The 22,127-nt window shown below is 44.2% G+C and overlaps 1 protein-coding gene across 4 annotated transcripts in view; it reads right to left on the bottom strand.

Annotated features, from left to right (window-relative positions):
* The window catches only part of tmem106a (transmembrane protein 106A), a 30,710-nt gene extending 10,566 nt beyond the window's left edge, over positions 1-20,144 (bottom strand). Inside the window, exons 1-5 of one of the 4 annotated variants that reach the window (XM_070864376.1) lie at positions 20,104-20,144; positions 14,065-14,141; positions 3,157-3,393; positions 995-1,058; positions 716-875 (exon numbers count right to left, since the gene is read on the bottom strand). In XM_070864376.1, the coding sequence (XP_070720477.1) occupies positions 716-875; positions 995-1,058; positions 3,157-3,376 (444 nt within the window). In that variant the 5' untranslated portion in view covers positions 3,377-3,393; positions 14,065-14,141; positions 20,104-20,144. The other 3 variants (XM_070864375.1, XM_070864378.1, XM_070864377.1) reach the window with 3 other exon arrangements.
* Between the last annotated feature and the right edge of the window lie 1,983 nt (positions 20,145-22,127).

The following is a 22,127-nucleotide window of genomic DNA, read 5'->3' as shown; positions in this document are numbered from 1 at the left end:
TCTCAATCAACATAACAAAAAAATAGATTATCTGGTCATTATCACATTGCTTTTTGTGGGACCTTGTGTGCAAATTGGCTGCCGCGTTTCCCACATTACAACAGTGACTACACTTCAAAAAGTATTTCATTGGCTGTAAAGCACTTTGAGACATCCGGTGGTCGTGAAAGGCACTATATAAATGCAAGACTTTCTTTTTTCTTTCTTTCTTTTAACTCCTTTCATTTCTTGCAAGGAAGAAATTTCCACAATGGAAGCCTTCCATACCTGCTCTCCACAGGCATGGCCTTCCATTGGGCCTAAACCGGCATCCTGGCTGGAATTCCCAGGGTAGTCCTGAACGCCGACTTCGGGAGGGCAGGCAGAGGACTTGTCCACTCCAATCACAGAATGCGCAGGGCGCAAATCCTGTGTAGTCAGATTCTGCCCTAAATTCCTGCCGAGGAATGAACTGTCCGTGTTGCAGTTTCTCACCCGACAGAACTTTTGGCCTCACACTTCATGTCAGATGTTGCAGAGCAAAGTTCCCTTTACTGTCCCACAATAACCCTAGCCTCAGAAAAGATCAATACCCCAATATAAAATTACATTTTCTAATTTTGTAATAGACAGCAAGGATGGCAGGAGCCAGATTACGCAGGAGTTGCTATTTTTGGTACCAATCTAATCCTGCACAATAGGAGTTGAAATTACATCTAATATATGAACCACCTACCGTTATTTTAAGAATAACTCTATAATCCAACTTGTCATCAATGATGTAGGCTGACTTAATACCAACATGTTCTACATTAATGGAACGTGGGAAAAGGAAGAAGATCGCAAGTCCGCTAATCAGAAGGCTGAGCACCACGGCAACCGTCACATAAAGCTTCCTGAAAAGTAAATCATATTGCAGCATTGGAACTGGTTTTCTTCTGTTCTACTGAAAGGCTTCAGTTTTGGTTGTTAATGAAATATTAAATTGTTTAAACAGTAAAACATTAATACTGACGTTCGTTGTGGTTGCAGCCTCTGGTCACTGTACGGAATCAGAGCTACCAACTCATTCTCCTGGCCTGGAAATGTAAAAATAGAAAACAAATCGTAAAAATACCATCAGATTTCCCATAGCATTGCATGTGATATGTTGGAAGATAAGATGTCAGCCTTGACTCTGTGGCATCACGCTCACCTCTGACTTGGAAGATTATGGGTTCTAGTCTGACTTCACAGACTTGAACATATAATCTAGGCTGACACTCCAGTGCAGTACTGAAGGAGAGTTGCACGGTCAGAGGTGCCGTCTTTCGGATGAGATGTTAAATTGAGGCCCTTCAGGTGGACATAAAAAATCCCATGGTAGTACTTGAAGAAGAGAAGAGTCCTCCCTCCCAGTGTCCTGATCAATGTGTACAAATTGACTGCTATGCTTGTCTACATTACAACAGTAACAACATCTTAAAGTACTTCATTGGCTTTGAAGCACTTTGGGACATCCTAAGTTTGTGAAAGACTTTATGTAATATTGTGTAATGTGTCATGCATTATTCAGCCTGCCTCTTTAAAACTACAAGCTCTTATCGCTGTAATTGGAGGGTAATTTCTATGGTGTGGCAAGTTTCTCAAACTAGCTGGAATAGATTTCTACCTTTAAAAAAATGACATCCCTGCCTATTATTGTAGGTGCCTGCTTCAAAATGGGGATGGCTCATTTCTGTTTTATAAGTGTTAGGTAACACGGAACGCACCCAGGTGATAAAAGTAATTATTATCGATCGCCTTACTACAAATTACAGTCTAATACATTTGCAATCATTATATTTCCATAATGGTTATCCCATCAGTAATTCTCAGGAGCAAAACTCTTACCTAATTGGCAGTTTTCATTTGTTCTGAAAAGTTGCAATTGCTTTTGAGTCAGGATTCTGTGGAGTAACCGTATGACTTTGAAATCTATTTTGATTTATTACAAAAGTACCTTTTTAGATGATTTTTTTTTTTGCATTTGTTTCAATGTCACAGTGAAAACAGACATAAAGCTACGCTGCTAGCCTTTGGACTTCATGGTTTTCCTACGTGTTCCACTCTTTGGGTCGGGGCAGTCTGTAAAGGCTCAGCCCCATTTAAAACATGTAATCAAAGACTATGGCCTATTTTGCCTTGGTTTAATCTTACTTCTTAATAAAGATGAATCAGTAGTTTTGGTCAATGCTGACTGACTGTCAGTGTAATGTTTTTATTACTTGGAGAGATAATAAAGGTAGAGTAGTATCCTGTACTACTTCCAATGCATATTTCAATGGTAAGTGTTCATTATTTTCCCAGAGAGCCATTGCCTAGATACTTTGTACAAAGGGTCACATATGGTTCATGGAAACTGACATTTGCTTGAATATGAATACTAAATACCTGGAGAGAGCCCAAGTTACAAAACAAGGTTTCTCCACTAAATCGCAAGCATTGCCAACACTAATTCACACAACTCCTCAATCAAAAGTAGCATCAGTTAAGGCCAGAGAGCATGTCTTTGGCCACACACTTAGCTAATGGAAGAGGGCATAGCACAAGGAAGAAAATAAAAATACCTTAAAATAAATGAATGCTGATTAGTTTGCCAGACCAGAAGGTTTACATCAATACAGGTTAAACCTCCCTTATCCCTCCAGAACCACCCCTCATCCAGACCATTCCCGACCACTGGGTGGCACATGCGTAGAACTCCGACATGAACAAATTGAAGTCCTTCCTCGCTGCCGACTCCAGCAATCGTTGGCCTGATCCCGCGATCCACTGCCCCCACCCACCATCATCTCTCTGCCGCACTCCCAGCCCAGACATCCGCTTGCTCAGTACCCGTACCATCCAATTTAACGTGACCACCCCTCATCCGGAAAAATTCCTTATCCAGAATAGGTCAAGTCTCGAAGGTTCCAGATAAGGAAGGTTCAACCTGTAGTACTTTATGATATGATGGCCCCAATTCTTCCTTGGGTTGACAAAAGGGCTTTCAGCAATGTTTGCACTATCTTAGGAAGTGTTTGGAGTTATCAATGCTTTGTTACGCCTACAAGTGGAATTTTCCTCCATCAAATGTTGGTGCAGGAGAAAGGAATGAAGCTTATTTCGCAAGCCTAGCACCAAACGTCTCATTAAAGTTAGTGGAAAACTACCTACCTCTTGGTATTCTTCCTGTTCCTTGACACGTGGGGCATGTGATGTTCTCTCTTCCCACAAACTCAACGTATGGCACATGTGAACTGGTCTCTCCATTACTGCCCTGCACTTCATTTGTGTTTTCTAGAGCTTTTTGATCAGTCTCTGGCACGATGGGTGCTGTATCTTTGTTCTTGCTTTCTCTTGAGAAATTAGGTAAATGAGAGAATGATTTACCCATGGTTTCTTGTACTTGCCCTGTAATGTGAATTTAGAATAAAGAATCACACTCTATTTATGGAGATGGCTTGAGATGCCAATTACTGGAAATATCTGAAAAGACATTTGAAAGTGCATTTCAGAGCTCAAACATTATATAAACCTGTATCACAGAACTTACAATCACTCCAGCTACACAGGAACCAACGTGCTGTTCCAGCGGGGGTGATAGGATGCAGGCTTGTTCCATGATTGCCTACAAGACCAATTTCTAGTCATGATAATGTGAAACTTTGTGCTTTGAATTGCTGCCATTGTTTTGTGTGTATATATTTATCAAAGGCGGACATCAGGCAGGGTGATCCAGAATATAAAAAGAGAAGCTTCGATAGGCCATGTGGCTTTTTCACATTCTTGGACTTTTTGTTAAGTCTCGGGGGCATGAATTCCAACTAAATTTTCAGCTGTCACTTGGTGACATTAACAGACCTCTTAATGGAATGGATAACGAAATGCTGTGCCTCAAGCGGTGGAGGGAAAATGAACTGGACAGAACCGGTCTCACCAACCTGTTCTACCCCAAAGTGTTAAAGTGCAGCAATAGAGCTTTGAGTTACACTAAAGAACTGGAGGGGAGATATAATGGCCTGGAGTTTGCATTGAGAATAAAAGTGAGGCTAACTGCGCTCACCGTTATTATGGAGTAAATCGTACAGCAACTTTCAGAGTACGCACATGCGCAGTTAAACATGGATATCCGAAAATTGCGATCCAAGTTACCAGGCTGTGCAAAAACAGTATCATGCCGATAGATTCGGCATTGAAATACATGCAACGGCGTGAGTTATGGTACTTACCCACTAAACAGAGAAATAGATTCTAGAACAGCTCCCACAGATTGGAAGGTAGCAAATGTAACCCCGATATTTAAGAAAGGAGGAAGAGAGAAAACAGGGAACTACAGACCAATTAGCCCGACATCAATAGTCGGGAAAATGCTAGAATCTATTATTACGGATGTGGTAACAGGGCACTTGGAAAATAATAGGATTGGGCAGCCAACATGGATTTATGAAAGGGAAATCAAGTTTGACAAATCTATTTTGAGGTTTTTGAGGTTGTAACTGGCAGAATAGATAAGGAGGAAACCAGTGGATGTGGTGTATTTGGATTTTCAGAAGGCATTCGATAAGGCGCCACACAAGAGGTTATTAAACAAAATTAGGGCTCATGTGATTGGGGGTAATATACTAACATGGACTGAGGATTGGTTAACGGACAGAACACAGTAGGAATAAATGAGTCATTTTCTGGTTGGCAGACTGTAGTGAATGGGGTACCGCGAGGATCAGTGCTTCGGCCTCAGCTATTCATAATCTGTATCAATGATTTGGATGAGGGGACCAAATGTAATACATCCATGTTTACCGATGATACAAAGCTAGATGGGAATGTAAGTTGAGAGGAGGATGCAAAGAGGCTTCAAGGGGATATAGGCAGGCTAAGTGAGTGGACAAGAACATGGCAAATGGAATATAATGGAAAAATGTGAAGTTATCCACTTTGGTATGCAAAAATAGAAAAGCAGAGTATTTTTTTAAATGGTGAGAGATTGGGAAATGTTGGTATTCAGAGGAACATGAGTGTCCTTGTACACAAATCACTGAAAGTTAACATGCAGGTACAGCAAGCAATTAAGAAAGCAAATGGCATATTGGCCTTTATTACAAAAGGATTTGAGTACAAGAGGATTTGAGTACAAGAGTAAAGATATCTTACTGCAATTATATCAGACCACACCTGGAATATTGTGTACAGTTTTGATCTCCTTACCCAAGGATAAATTTGCTATATATGGTGCAACAAACGTTCACCAGACTGATTTCTGGGATGGGGGATTGTCCTATGAGGAGAGATTGAGTAGACTAGGCCTATATTCTTAAGAGTTTAGAAGAATGAGAGGTGATCTCATTGAAACATACAAAATTCTTACAGGGCTTGACAGGGTAGATGCAGGGAGGATGTTTTCACTGGCTAGAGAGTCTAGATCCAGGGGTCACAGTCTCAGAATAAAGGGTAGGCCATTTCGGACTGAGATGAGGAGAAATTTCTTCACTCAAGAGGGTGGTGAATCTTTGAAATTCTCTACCCCAGAGTGGTGTGGAGGCTCAGTCGCTGAATATATTCAAGACAAAGATTGATAGTTTTTGAGATATTAAGGGAATCAAGGAATATGGGGATAGTGCAGGAAAGTAGAGTTGAGGCAGATGATCATCCACAATATTGTTGAATGGCAGAGCAGGCTCGAGGGGCTGAATGGCCTACACCTGCACCTAATTCTAATGTAAACATGCCAGAAAAAGTTAGGGCTGATGTAAGTGAATTTTTAACGCCGTGTTCAGTCATAATTACTGCCAAACATCATCTCTGACATTGAACATTTAATTTTACAAGTGTGGAGTCTCATTCCTTCAGAAATTAATTAGTGTTGGAGATTTTTTTGAATTAATTTTTTTAAATTTCTGTCCGTCTCTTATTTCTTTCTCAATTTCCTCTTTTTTTTTGCAATTTTTATTTCACTTTCTATATTTATTTTACTTTCTATACATGATTTAAATCTAATTTCTTGGTTTATATGTCCTGGTTTAGACTGCATGTTTCAGTGAGAATTCTTCAATCTGATTGGCTGAAGAGCCTCGCTGTAGCTTGACCTACTTACAGACGCCATAGATCCCCTGTAGAGGGCGCTACGCTAGAACAGATGCCGGTTGATAGCAAGTCTACGCTTAAAAGCCCGTAAAATCCTGTGGCCATATCCTGTCAGCATAGTGAATAGTGACATTCATTCGCCGCTGACCGCAAAATCCGTTAATTCTTCAGCTTTGAAGTGAAAGTTATCAAAAGGAGAAATCATCATGGCTCTATCTTGTGTTAGTTTGAAGTTATAACGACTCCCATTTAAGGGCAGAGCTGTTAAATAGTATTCAAATACATAAATTAAACAAACAGTTCTCTAACCATCCCAAATACAGTGACTCTCATCCTTTGCATATAGTTAGCGAATTATTAAATATATTAGACTTTTATTATTCAAAGAAGAGCAGGGGAGTTCTCCCCGGTGTCCTGGCCAGTATTTATCCCTCAACCACCACCAAAAACAAATTATCTGGTCATTATCACATTGCTGATTGTAGGACCGTGCTGTGCACAAATTGGCTGCTGCATTTCCTACATTGCAACCAGTGACGACATTTCAAAAGTACTTCATTGGCTGCAAAGCACTTTAGGACATCCTGAGGTTGTGAAAGGTACTATATAAATGCAAGTCTTTTTGTTTTTTTTAAATTGCAGGTAGAGTGAAATAAACAGATGTGGCTTTTCACGTGTGAGCTGACATGCAAAGATAAAAAACACTGAAAATGATGCTAAAATAGATGAGTAACTCAGTTGTGGCAAACCACATCAGTCCATATCCGGTAAGCACAGGCCTGGAGGTTACTTCGAAAGATGCAGCTGTTAAACTGGTAAACTTGGCCGCCTGAGGAAAAGAGTGTTCGAAGACCAGGTCCTCATTCTACCATCAAGCTCATGGTCTACAGGGCTGTAGTAATACCCGCCCTCCTGTATGGATCAGAGGCATGGACGATGTACATAAGACACCTCAAGTCGCTGAAGATATATCACCAACGATGTCTCCGCAAGATCCTGCAAATCCCCTGGGAGGACAGGCGCACCAACATCAGTGTCCTCGCCCAGGCTAACACCCCCAGCATTGAAGCACTGACCACACTTAATCAACTTCGCTGGGCAGGCCACAAAGTTTGCATGCCAGACATGAGACTCCCTAAGCAATTGCTCAATGCGGAGCTCCGACGCGGCAAACGAGCCAAAGGTGGGCAGCGGAAACATTACAAGGACACCCTCAAAGCCTCCCTGGTAAAGTGCGACATCACCACTGACACCTGGGAGTCCCTGGCCGAAGACCGCTCTAGGTGGAGAAAGTGCATCCGGAAGGGCGTTGAGCTCTTCGAATCTCAACGCCGCAAACGTGAAGAGGTCAAGCGCAGGCAGCGGAAGGAGCGTGCGACAAATCAGTCCCACCTCCCCTTCCCCCGACGAATGTCTGTCCCACCTGTGATAGAGTCTGTGGCTCTCGTATTGGACTGTTCAGCCACCAAAGGACTCACTTTAGAAGTGAAAGCAAGTCTTCCTCGATTCCGAGGGACTGCCTATGATGATGACGATGAACAGCCAGAAGTTCCAAATAGAACATACAGAATAGGAAGAACCAGCTTTGATCCCCAGTCTGTGCGGAGTCAGCTGGTTTAGTTGTAATGGTTATTGAGGGGAGAGAATTCAATATGCTTCCTACGACTGTGCGCACACAACTTTTATTTGTCAACCGCAAAGGTCTATGGAGCGTCCTCCTCTGTTGTGGATGTCCCCAAAAGGTCGTCAACATCCTCCGCCTGCTCCAAGACGACATGCCGTGATCCTTACCAACGGATCCATCACAGACCCAATCCACATCTGGACCAGAGTCAAACAGGGCTGTGTCATCGCCCCAACCCTCTTCTCAATCTTCCTCGCTGCCATGCTCCACCTCACAGTCAACAAGCTCCCCGCTGAAGTGGAACTAAACTACAGAACCGGTGGGAGACTGTTCAACCTTCGCCGTCTCCAGGCCAGGTCCAAGACCACCCCAACCTCTGTCGTTGAGCTACAGTATGCGAACGACGCCTACATCTGCTCACATACAGAGGCTGAACTCCAGGACATAGTTGATGTATTTACCGAGGCATACGAAAGCATGGGCCTTATGCTAAACATCCGTAAGACAAAGGTCCTCCACCAGCCTGTCCTCGCCGCACAGCACTGCCCCCCAGTCATCAAGATACATGGCACGGCCCTGTACAACGTGGATCATTTCCCGTACCTCGGGAGCCTCTTATCAACAAGAACAGACATTGACGACAAGATTCAAAACTGCCTCCAGTGCGCCAATGCAGCCTTCGGCCGCCTGAAGAAAAGACCGGCCCTCAAATCCACCAGCAAGCTCATGATCGACAGGGCTGTAGTAATACCCGCCCTTCTGTATGGCTCAGAGACATGGACCATGTACAGTAGACACCTCAAGTCGCTGGAGAAATACCACCAACGGTGCCTCCACAAGATCCTACAAATCCCCTGGGAGGGCAGATGGACCAACATTAGCATTCTTGACCAGGCCAACATCGCCAGCATTGAAGCACTGATCACACTTGATCAGCTCCGCTGGGCAGGCCACATCATTCACATGCCAGACACGAGACTCCCAAAGCAAGCACTCTATCGGAACTTCTTCACGGCAAACGAGCCAAAGGTGGGCAGTGGAAACGTAACAAGGACACCCTGAAAGCCTCCCTGCAAAAGTGCAACATCCCTACTGACACCAGAGAGTCCCTGACCAAAGACCGCCCTAAGTGGAGGAAGTGCATCCGGGAGGGTGCCGAGCATTCCGAGTCTCATCACTGAGAACATGCAGAAATCAAGCGCAGGCAGCGGAAAGAGCATGCGCCAAACCTGTCCCACCTACCCTTTCCCTCAACGACTATCTGTCCCACCTATGACAGGGACTGTGGTTCTTGTATTGGACTGTATAGCTACCCATGGACTCATTTTTAAGAGTGGAAGCAAGTCTTGCTCGATTCCGAGGGACTGCCTATGATGATGATGATGATGATATTTATATAGCGCCTTTAACGTAGTAAAATGTCCCAAGGTGCTTCACAGCAGTGTTATAAGACAATACACTAAAATTTGACACCGCTACGTAAGAAATTACGGCAGATGATCAAAAGCTTGTTTAAAGAGATAAGTTTTAAGGAGCGTCTTAAAAGGTGGAGAGGTAAAAAGAGGCAGAGAGGTTTAGGGAATTCCAGAGGTTAAGGCTCAAGCAGCTGAAGGCACGGCCACCGATGGTTGAGTAGTTATAATCAGGGATGCTCAAGAGGGCAGAATTTGAGGAGCGCAGACATCTCATTCAGACACATAAACACGTGATCAGATAAGGACAAGATTAGATCTGGAGATTCTTGGTGGTGAAATAGTCTGTCAACATTCTCTGTATAGCGTACATCTGAAGAATGGTCATTTGTACACAGTACTGACAGGGCTGCCAGGAACTTGTAGAGTGTCGAGAAAATTGGGAAAGCTAAAAGTTAAAAAAAATTAAAAAGGAAAACAGAAGTTAAATAGAAAGGATGGAAATAAAACACCTTCAACCTGTAAAGCAATGGTTATCAAACAATTTTGTGTGGGGGATCATCGACAAATACTGACCTACTCATGAGGACCCTCTCTAAATCCGGACATAAGCTTGGGAATCTCTGCAAATACTGACACACTCCCAGAGACTCCTGCAAATACTGACACTCTCAGGTACACCTTGCAAATACTGACACTCTCAGGTACACCTTGCAAATACTGACACTCTCAGGTACACCTTGCAAATACTGACACTCTCAGGTACACCTTGCAAATACTGATGCACTCCAAGGTACACCTTGCAAGTGCTGCCACACTCTCAGAGACCCCCTGCAAATACTGATGCAATCCGAAGTACACCCAGCAAATACTGACACACTCCCAGGGATCGACAAAAATTACTGGCACACTCCAAGGTACACCTTACAAATATTGCCACACTCCCAGGGACCCCCTGCAAATACTGACACACTCCCAGGTACAGCTTTCAAACACAGATACACCCCAAAGACCCCTAGCAAATATTGCCACACTTCCAGCCAGCAAATACTGCCACACTCCCAAGGACCCCCAGCAAGTACTGACACACTCCCAGGGACCCCGGAAAATACTGACACAAATCTGGGAAGCCCTTGTCCTAATTTTTGAAAGACAATGTGTCATGTATTTGCTTCATGGGCTCTTTGCTTAAGAATTAATAGCAGCACATTGCTATTAAGAACTAGTTGGTTTATTAGCAACGGTTTAACAATCACACTACACATTAGTTCATCCGCCAGGCTATTTCCTCATCGTGGATCCCGAGACCAACTGACTGGGGTTTTATTGAGTCCTGTGAATATCACGTGACTGGCTAAGCCACTCCCAACTCAACAGCTTTACAACTCTTTTGTTGCAAAACAAAATTAAACAGTTAAGTCAAGTGCCCCCTGATCTGGGGGACACTCCAAACACTTTTTAAGGCCCTTTTTTTTGGGGGTTTTTTTTTAATGTTTTTTTGGGGCACTAAAACATAAATTTTACAAGTGCCCCCTATAAAAGGGGAGGGGGACACTAAAACCGGCAATAAAAACAAATTAAACTTTAAAACATATAAAAATCAAATTAAAATTTGTTTGCTGGAGGTGATGATGCACTCCAGTCCCTCTGGCGCCCAGGAAGGCCGCGAGCGTACCGGTGGACACCGCGTGCTCCATCTCCAGGGACACCCTGGCTCGGATGTAACTGCAACAGCTTTACAACTCTTTTAGTGTAAACAAAATGAAACATTAAATCAAGTGCCCCCCGATCTGGGGGGACACTCCAGACACTTCTAACTGCCCTCTTTTTTTTTGTGGGGTTTTGTTTGTGATTTTTTTGGGGGGGGCATTAAAATCATATAATTTACAAGTGCCCCCTATAAAAGGGGAGGGGGGGTACTAAAACCCGGCAATTAAAACAAATTAAACTTTAAAACAAATAAAATCAAATTAAAATTTGGTTGCCGGGGGTGACAATGCACTCCAGTCCCTCCGGCGCCCACCTCTCGCGGAAGGCCGCGAGCGTACTGGTGGACACCACGTGCTCCATCTCCAGGGACACCCTGGCTCGGATGTAACCGCAACAGCTTTACAAACCTGCGAGCATACTCACAGGGGCATACATTACACAATGTTAGCTGCACAAAGTTTAACATTGGAGGAATTGTTTGTCAGGCAAACTTTCCTGAGCTACCGCGTTACCAGTGGGGCCTCGCAAGCAGCTGGTTGCTTACAGGAAAACCACAGGTTGCTGCTTGTCATTTTCCGTCCGTTGATATCTATGAATAGAAAATCACGGACAGTGTGCCCACGATTCTCCAGTAAGCCATCTGCTGTTTGCAGGTCTCCAAAAATTCCAACCATTTTATACAGCGACAGAAATAAGATGCCAACAGATACAGAAAATGGCATACTCAAAAACCAGATGCCATTGTGGTCATCCTATGACCCCTTTGCCGATCCTTAAGAGACTAGGACTTGAGTTTGAAGTAAAGGGATTAGGGCTGTTCTCTAGGAGTTACTGATTTCCACGTTGTTTGCACTGCAGATTATAAATATCCAGTGAGTACACAAGTTTATTAATAAACTGAAAACCTGCGCTGCTTTCACTACAATCGCATGCTAATCATTACCTATCTGGAACAGTAAAAGTTTTAGATTTGTGACAGTAATTGAAAGGGAAATTAGTGCAAGAGTCCAGAATTAATATCAGATGTTTGCAGCAAACTCTAATGGTGCGATGATTATTTTCAAAACAGAACAGAGCAAGGTAGAAAATCTTAATAAAAATTATAAAAGTTATGCATTTAAACATGTCACTAAAAACAAAACAATAAATTAAAATTAAAAAAAAATTATTTTCTTCAAACAAAATACTGTTTAAAGTGCTACATTTTGGGAGAAAGGAGTTTGTTTTCAACTTACTTTTCCTTGGAACTTATGCAGGAGTTACTAAGATCCTGACAGTGACCATGGCTCACAAGCTATCCCTACAGCAACTCAATGCGGGCATCTAATAAGGACCCATGGTCATGACATCTGCCAGTCCCAAGAGGAGATTATTTACTGACCCTTGGTCCCGAGAATGATGTATGGCAAAGGGGGTTGGGGACCCGTACATAAAAGCAGAAAAATCAGCTTGCAAAAGGATAAAACTGCCCATATCGAGCGGCATCTGTGCCCATTTGGACAATCGATAAATGTCACTGCCAAATTTCTGGTGACTTCAACACTGATGAAAACTAAAGGGTGATCCAACAGTGTTTAAGGCACAGTTTACTGGAGCAGCAACCTGCAACTCAGATGATGTGTAGTGTACACCAGCACCACCCTTCCCATGTATCTCGGTGCAGACAGAAGTGTGTTCCACAAATATACGTGTGTCCTGGTATTTGAGTTACAAAAACCTCTGGTGGAGCTAATGCAAGACTCTGGTACAAATATATGTGGGTATGTCATCATCATCATCATTGGCAGTCCCTGGGAATCGAGGAAGACTTGCTTCCACTCTTAACACGAGTTCTTAGGTGGCTGAACAGTCCAATACGAGAACCACAGTCTTTGTCACAGGTGGGACAGATAGTCGTTGAGGAAGGGGTGGATGGGATTGGTTCGCTCTTTCCGCTGCCAGTGCTTGATGTAGAATTCTGTAAGCTGTCATGTATAGGCACATTGGTATGTCAATGCTGGTATTATGCCAATACGAAACCTATTGTAGATGTAAGTTTATATTATTAAACCCTTTTATGTAGGGATAATACCTCTTCAGTGAACATGATGGTAATTCAACATTTTTATCTTTCGACTACACCATTTCATCTTTCAAAATGTCACTTCTTAATGTACTATCTCGGAAATTAATTTTCCACATATTTCAAATGAGCACGTGAAGTATTCATAATATTTTGGGAATGAGTTGGAAAGAGGAAAATTCTAAAATCAACTTCTGTTTTGAATTCTGATGCTGGAACACTTGCTGCCCCTGGGTTATTTAGCTACTTCTCCGCCGGCTACAGTCAAACTACCCCAGGGATGATTCCGCTTTCCACTGTGTGAAGCGAACAGTAGTCGTCCACACCCATGTACAAGCAGCTCTTTAACCCTTGGCTACCTTCCCCAGGTTCAAGACGCACACATTTGTGTTACAGAACATCAGTAAAAAGGTTGGACATTAATTTCTAGTGAACAGAGATGCAGAAAATTCAAAAATAAAAAAGCAGATCACCTTAGTACTGAGAAACATTTATACTCTTTACAACCAGCAGCAGGTTACAGAGCAGCAGTGCTAGAGGTCGGGGCGGGGTAGGAATAGAAAAGAGGATAAATTAAGCGTGGTATCCTTCTTAAATCTGCAGCTTTTTCACTTCCCCCTCAAGATTTCCAATAGTTCTTTCTCCATTGCTTTATCTTTTTGTCTCCAAAATTCTACTCATTTTTTAATGGTCCCATTATCCATGTAATCTTCTATGCTTTGGCAATTTTTCAATTCAATCCAGCTTCTTTCTGGCTGTTTGCCTCAGGCAAGAGAATGATTGGGCCATAGCTGTGCTTGCCTTATTGGTTCCTATGGGCTTGGCTTAGATTAAAATGAAACAAAGAGCTCGCAGTAGGCACCTGCTGTTTAATATAGACAACAGGATAAACCCACTGAAGTTTGTGACTCCAGTCTCTGTGGGACTCTCTAAAGCATCAATGTACACAAGTGTTGTTAAGTGAAGGAGCTAACTGTAGGGTACAGACAAAATGAGATGCTGACTGATCTATAGACTTCATTATGCTGCAGCCTGAAGCATACCCCAATTCTTTTGGATTTTGTGGTTCTGTCTACGCAACTGAAAATACACTAACCAATTTCTCATTGTGGGCAGCTTGAAGTTTACACAGTAGCAAGAAATCAATGAAAAAGCTTTCCCAAATGTATAATTTTCCTCTAAGTTATATTCACCTCTCACTTTTGGGTAGTTTGTCACGTCAGAGGATTCTATCTCCTCTTCTCCCAGGGTGCCTTCCTACTAAAGGAATCTGAAAAAAAAAATTGGGATAACAGTAGCATCCAGGGCTATTGTGAATTGAGGAAAATCAAATTAGCGACCGAGAGGCAGGTGGTCGTAGTGTATATGCTGGTCTATAAGGCGACCCATGTATCTGATGAACACTACTTTCAACCTGCAAATAGCAACTTACATTTTGTATGTTACTCGTAAGTTCATATGGTTGTTAGATTTATACCTCACAGTTCTGGATAAAATCTAACAACTCATAGGAAAGGGACCATTATTCCTTTAATAATTTAGTAACTACCCCGCTCTTTCCCCAGAGCCCCTACAATTTTCTCCCTTTCAAATAATTATCCAATTACTTTTTGAGAGTTATTATTGAATCTGCTTTCTCCACCCTTTCAGGCAGTGCCTTCCAGATCATAGTAACTCGCTGCATAAATGAACCATTTGATTTACATACAAATCTCTTATGTGTGGTACAATTTTTGTTTGGCAAGAATTGTGTTGTGTAGTGTCACTGTCAAGACATTTGTGAAGTCTGCAGTTGCACACGCTCAAACTGTAAGCAGTGATAGAGTGTATACATTGCTAGTAAGACCTGACTTTCCTATATATTCTTCAGGGACTTGCACACTGCTGGCTCAGATGTGTAGCACCAGTGCACGTGTTTATTTTGTCCTTCCAATTTACTCCCCCTATCCTGAAGATGCTAACATTAGAGGGCAGTTTCTCTCATGCCAATCGCCATCAGATACCTCACCCATGTGGTGATGCCTCACATGTGACGAAAACCATGTGTTTTTAAACTGGGAGTCTGCAATGTAATCAGGGGGGGAAAAAAATCATAATGTGTGTGTCTGGGGCCAGGCACACAGTGCCGTAGGAAAGGTTACAGCTCTGCAACCCCCAAGAATCAGGTGTGGGCCCACCTCTTGTTTCAGCTGCAAGATCAGTGTTAGTTCAAAACAGCTGAGCTTCTGGCTGGCTGTGCTGAAGCTTTTCTATTCACAATACTGGCATGCTTTGTGGACTCTTTCAACGCCAATGATATCAGCAGCAAGGTCCCTAGTTAGAGATCAATGGTGCCAAGTCTTTCTTAAAGTAATGGTCAGGCCCAAAGTAAAAAAAAAAAACTGTATATAGAATCAAGATCTATATATAGTAGCTGTGCCTGTCTTTATTCATATTGCTTCCCTTCCTAAACGTCACACACTCCACCAGACTTTCTCCTGATTTCATGTTCATAATTTTGAAGGTGCAGTTTGTCATCAGTCCAGGCAGGGGGGGGCGGGAGGAATACAAATGCAGCGTCCTGCCTGTATTGCCGATCTGTGCTATGTTTAAATTACTTTGTTGCCGCATCAAGGCCCATGTGAAGGTTACTGCGACTCCATATAAAAAAAGCATACTTGGATTCTAGCCTCAATATGGTTGTATCTATAACGCTTATGGGATTCTTAGTGTTCAATAGTACAGTCTATGGTTAATGATCTGAAGGCTGCAATAGGTGGCTCTATGTTTATGCTTAGCTATGCATTTATGAATAATTTGATTTTTAAATTTTATTTTCAATTCTTGCACTCATACTAGATGACTAAACTCTCTTGTAGCCACGGCCCCCTTCCCACCTAGTGCCAGTTACATGCTCAGGTTTTGGTCAGTATATTAAGACTATAAAATGCTTTTTTTTAAAAAAAAAGGATACTCTTCCTGCACAAATACATTTTAAAAAACACAGCTGTTGCAGCAGACTAAATCACTAGTTTTCAAACTGGGGTCTGCAGAAAAAACAAATGGATGTGTTGATTTTTGTGAATGTTAAAAAAATTCTGCTGTATTTTATTTAACACTCCTGTAGGTGTGAGACATCATCAGGCCACAGGTCAGAAAGCGCGATGCTTTACGCTCTTTTGCAACTTTTACGATGAGGGGGCTGCAGAAGTGTGCCAATATTTGCAGGAGGCCCTCCAGACAGAAAAGATGAAAATGACTGGCCCAGACAGAGTATGACAGGCTATTGTGCTGCAGGGGCTCAACCCTGTTGTTACTGACCTTCACACATGCAAACCTTGTAGCAGGTGTCACTGGATAGCAGTCTGCAGCGGGATCTGAATGTTTCCTTTTCCTAGCCTAAACCCGCTATGGCACCAGCTGAGATCAGCTGACAAAGTACAGACTGGGGGTCAAACCTGGGAGCTTCATGATCTGCATGACTTAGTATCACATCAGGTGATGCATTTACAGTCGGGCATAAGGAAAGATTCATTATTTTGCAGTGCTGATATTCCAAGATACGTAGTCAAAGCAAGGGAACTGCCATTGATGTTGGTGCTCCTGATGGCAGTGTGGAAAATTAAATAGCGCACTGATACCCAAATGTATTGTGCTACTGTTAAAAATAACTTGTAGGGGTTATGTGGCTTTACCAGGGTTTCAGTCAAAGCCCAAACCCTCCGCACATGTATCTCCTTATACTCCCAGAGATCCAAAATACAAACAAAAGATTTCCAATGAAGTTGCCTCAGTGACTCATACATACGTTTGTTATTTCAAGGCTTGACATATCAAATACCCTCCTTGCTCACATCCACCCCAATATAGGCTACAACTCATCCAGAATTTCACTTTCTGTTCCTAATAACTTTTATTTATATAGCACCTTTAATGTAGTAAAAGGTCCCAGGGTGCTTCACAACAGAATTAAAAGCAAAACAGATAAATTTGACACCAAGCCACAAAAGAAGAAATTAAGGCAGATGACCAAAAGCTTGGTCAAAGAGGTAGGTTTTAAGCAGTGTCTTAAAGATGGAAAGAGAGGTAGAGAGGCATAGACGTTTAGGGAGGGTGTTCCAGAGCTTAGGGCCCAGGCAGCTGAAGGCACGGCCACCGATGGTTGAGCAGTTATAATGAGGGATGTTCAAGAGGCCAGAATTTGAGGAGCACAGACATCTTGTGGGGTTGTGAGGCTGAAAAAGATTACAGAGATAGGGAGGGGCAAGGCCACAGAGTGATTTGTTAACAAGGATGAGAATTTTGAAATCGAGGTGTTGTTTAACCAGGAGCCAATGTAGGTCAGAAAGCACAGGGGTGATCACAGGTGATCGTGACTTTGAGCGGGTTAGTCCACAGGCTGCTGAGCTTTGGATGACCTCTAGCTTACATAGTGTAGAATGTGGGAGGCCAGCCAGGAGTGAGTTGGAGTAGTCAAGTCTAGAGGTAACAAAGGCATGAATGAGGGTTTCAGCAGCAGAAGAGCTGAGGCAGGGGCGGAGGCGGGCAATGTTACGGTGATGGAAAAAGGTGGTTTTAGTTATGCCGCGCATATGTGGCTGGAAACTCATTTCAGGGTCAAATATGACACCTAGGTTGCGAACAGTCTTGTTCACCCTCAAATTGATGCTAGGGAGAGGGATGGAGTCAGTGGTTAGGGAACGCAGTTTGTGGCGAGGACCAAAGTTAATGGCTTCGGTCTTCCCACTATTTAATTGCAGAAAATTTCTGCTCATCCAGTACTGGGTGTCGAACAAGCAATCTGACAATTTGGATACCAATCAGGGGTCGAGAGAAGTGGTGGCGAGGTAGAGCTGGGTGTCGTCAGCGTACATGTGGAAACTGACTCTCTGTTTTCGGATATCGCCAAGGGGCAGCATATAGATGAGAAATAAGAGGGGGCCAAGGACAGATCCTTGGGGGGACACCAGAGGTAACGATGCAGGAGTGGGAAGAGAAGCCTTTGCAGGATATTTTCTGGCTACGATTGGATAGACAAGAACGGAACCAGGCGAGTGCACTCCCATCTAGCTGGATGATGATGGAAAGGCGTTGGAGGTGGTAGAGCGGTCAACTTTGTCAAAGGCTGCAGACAGGTCCAAAAGGACGAGGAGGGATAGTTTACCTTTGTCACAGTCACCTCCTTAAAGCCCAGACTTTCATTACCCCAGTCCCTTCCGGAATCTAATAGACCCATGAATCAACTTCAAAATTCTTATCCTCGTTCTTGAAATACTCCCAAGGAATGCTTGGATCACCTGACCTCATTGCATTCCTTTACCTACATCTCCTTGCTCACATCCTTTGTTCCTCTAACTTAACTACTGCTTCTTCCCCATGCTGTTTTTAAGTTACTCTTTTGGCCAACTTGCCCATGTCCTCAGCAATTTTGCCCGAGCCCTTTGAAAACCCTGCCAAAATCCATTTGCCTTTCCTCCTCACCATCCAACTTTCCAAGGCCTACCAAAGATTTATTTTCAACTATTTTCTCCATTCTGCCCTTTAAAACTCAATCTACAATTTTCCTTTCTTCTCAGTGTCCATTTTCAATTATCTGATCTGTGAAGCATTGTGGTACATCTTTCCAATGCTAAAAGCACTATATAAAATGTAAATTGTTGTTTAACATATCCTTCTATTTCTTTCTTCTTCCTGTGTGTATCTAGCTGCCGTTAAATGCTAGTCGCTTTAACTACTCTTTGTGATAGCGAGTTCCACATTCCAACCACTTTCTGGTTGAAGAAGTTCCCCTTGAATTCCCTATTAGATTGATTAGTGACTATCTTATATTTATGGCCATTTAGTTCTGGTGTCTACACAGGTGGCAACATCTTCTCCACACCCCATCAAACCTCTTCATAATCTTAATGACCTCGATCAGGTTTCCTCACATTAAACGAACGTCTCAGATGCCCTGAACAAGTTGGAAATTTGGATAATGAGCAAGAAAAAGGAGGGAGAGCCCCTAGAAAGGGCTCTGAGGGGCCATTTGACCAGAGAGTGCCAGATGGGAGATGCATAGTGGCTTTAGCAGTGAATCCCAGAGAGCAGGGTGTAGCGACTGCACAATTGGCCTCTGATGGAGGTGCAAAGGGAGCAGGGAAGCAATAATCTGGTTATCAGAAGAGCAGAGGGCACGTAAAGGGACAATGGCTGGAGACAGTTGCTGAGTTAGGTTGTCACGCGGCTACGGAAGGATTTGAAGATGAAGAAATGGATCCTGAAGTCAATTCGTTGGGGCAGAAGAGGCCAGTGGAGCTTGACAAGGATGGGGGCAAGGGGCGATTGGTGTGTGGGGCTGATGAATGTATATATACTAAATTACACTAAAAGATTATGATAGATAATGCAAAGTTATAGTGTGAAGTGAAATATTCAATAAAAACGGTGAAAGTTTACACCAATCTGTGCTGCTTGAAAAACTTCAAGGGAGAAGAGCCTCCAAACATAGCAAGACTCAAGTCCCAGTGAAACAAGTCCCACTGAAAAGTAAAACGAGTGCAATTCAACTGTTATTAGAACAGTGAATGTTACACAACCGGTTTAATAATGCAGAATAAATACAATACATAAATTATACATAAAAACAATACATAAATTATACATAAAAACAATACATAAATTATACATTAAAAACAAGGCGTCAGTTAATCGCGACCGGGGCAAACTCAGGGCCACGGAGGCTGGCGATGAGCGTCCGCCGCTTCACCGCCGCAGTCGCGCTCACGGAAAAGCCCCGCCGGCTTCCCGCCCCAAATTCGCTCTTTGCATCGAGGCAAACAACAAGCCCGCCTGGAGGTACCGCCGGCGGACTCCCCCTCCTCTCCCCCTCCTCTGTCCGCTAAACCCCGACTCCCGGGGCGGAGGGGGGAGGGGGAGAGCGCCGGCCGTGAGGTGACTGGGGCCCAAAACAACATTTGCAAAATATCTCCCAACCACACACACCACACACACAGCGGCGGCCGCCAGTCACCGTCACTGCGGGCTCTCGGGGGGGAGGGAGGCCCGGGGCCGGGGCCGGGGCCGGGGCCAGGCCCGCTCGTCTTTTTTCCCCATCTGCGACATTGATGTCCGCCCGGTGCCCCGGCGGGGTTAGCGCTCTCTTCCCTTCCTTACCCCGCTCACCTTCGCTCTCCGGGCCGGGTTTATTTGCCCCCTTCTTCTCCCCCCCCCCTCACCCTGGGTTACATACCCGACCTCCGACTCTCACTCACCTGCCGCCGCCAGCCACTCGCCCGCCCGCGGCAACCACTGGCGCCCCTCCACGGCCAGCCTAAGTACTGCAAGCTTTAAAACTCACAACACCACGCCACTTGGTCCCAGCACATTCCCTTCCATGAACTAAACGATAGTGCCCTTGACTTTAAAAAAAAAGGGGGAACTTGATTGAATGTTACTTAAAATAGTTATGGAGCTGTTGCATTGTAGGGGTGGCGCAGCCAGTTGCGTGATGTTCACAAGACTCAATGAACTAAACACGCAGCATCGCTGCAATTGCTGATGTTTCAAAATTAAGTCATAGGCAAGTCCCTCAGAATTGAGGAAGACTTGCTTCCATTCCTGAAGTGAGCTCTTTGGTGGCTGAACAGTCCAATACGAGAGCCACAGACTCTGTCACAGGTGGGACAGATAGTCGTTGAGGGAAGGGGTGGGTGGGACTGGTTTGCCGCACGCTCTTTCCGCTGCCTGCGCTTGATTTCTGCACGCTCTCGACGTGGAGACTCGAGGTGCTCAACGCCCTCTCGGATGCACTTCCTCCACTTTGGGCGGTGCCCCCATACAAAAGCAACATACTGCAGATGCTGAAATCTGGGATTAAAAACAGAAAATGCTGGAAATCTCAGCAGGTCAGGCAGCATCTGTGGAGAGGGAGCAGAGTTAGCGTTTCGGGTCGCTGAACCTTCGTCAGAACTGGAGAGTGTTCGAAAAGAACAGATTCTTGACAAGCCATGAAAGGGGGAGGGGGAGAAAGAACATAAGGGAAGGTCAGTGATAGGTTGGAAGACAGGAGAGATTAGAGAGACAAAAGGGATGATGGCCCCAATTCAAATGGTAATACCAGGAGTTAGAAAAACATTAGTCAACGCACGAACCATTGACGGAGATTGAGATCCGTGCCCTGTCACTGTTCGGGGATAGCAACTGTGCCACCACCGGCGTTGGAGCTGACCCACCCACACAGGAAGGTCAGTTCAATACAATCCCCCGTCTGTGTTGTGGTCCTGTAATGTCATGTAATGTAAAGTAATGAAAGTTTATTGCACTGTAATGTTGGGCTCATGTGATGTACTGCAATGCTGGGGGCATGCATATATATATGTGTATTGTCTGTCTGCGATAGATAATGCAGTAATGCAGCAGTGATAGACATTTAAGTAAGACTGCGCTACGTCACTGTACTCATGTACTCATGTAACCCTGACCTCTCCCCTGGTGCCAAGCATTTTTAACTGTTGTTTTGTACTTCCAGACTCGGAGGATTTAGACCAGACCTCCGCAGAGAGACCAGACGACAGACCCACTGCCTCCACCTCTGGCATCACCCAGCTCTCTCCTGACTTCACCCCTTCCAGAGCTGATGAAGAGGAAGAGCAGCTGATCCTGGAGCCAGTGGAGGTGGGGGTGGAGATGAAGCAGGATACACCAGCTCCATGTGGGCCAGCTGGAACATCCTGCACCACTGACTCTACTTTCATGGGATTCTCCCATGCCTCCTCTGATTCTGCGGGACCAAGGTCAGTGTACAAGGTGTGTACCAGGACATCATCATCATCATCATAGGCGGTCCCTCGAACGAGGATGACTTGCTTCCACATGAGTTCACAGCTGTTTCAATGAAGGACCCGATGTTTTGGTCATGAACTCCAGTTGAAGGGGTGGAAGATGCCTGTGTGTGGATTTTTTTAACGTGCGGTGGCCGTTGCACACCAGCCACCACACGGGCTCGACAGAGCTAGGTCTTTATCCAGTGGCAAGGATTAACGAAGACAACTGGAGACCTGCTCTGCTGCACGGACCTAGTGCGCACACATATCGCAGTGTGGGCTGGTCCGTGCTGCCCCTGGGCCCGTGGCTCCTCTGGGCTCTGTACCCTCATTCGCTGCACCTCTGCCACGATCTCTCACCGCTCCTCCACCACAAACATTTCCTGTGGAGCGGCGGGTGAGTGAGGACACACAGGGAGAGAGCTCCATGTTATAGTGTGCGATAGACCGTGTTACATGCTGTTTATGTAGAT

Source organism: Pristiophorus japonicus, chromosome 21 (genome assembly GCF_044704955.1).
Source record: "Pristiophorus japonicus isolate sPriJap1 chromosome 21, sPriJap1.hap1, whole genome shotgun sequence".
NCBI lineage: Eukaryota > Metazoa > Chordata > Chondrichthyes > Pristiophoridae > Pristiophorus > Pristiophorus japonicus.
The sequence above is the reverse complement of the archived record's forward strand: the minus strand, read 5'-3'. Positions and strand labels throughout refer to the sequence as shown.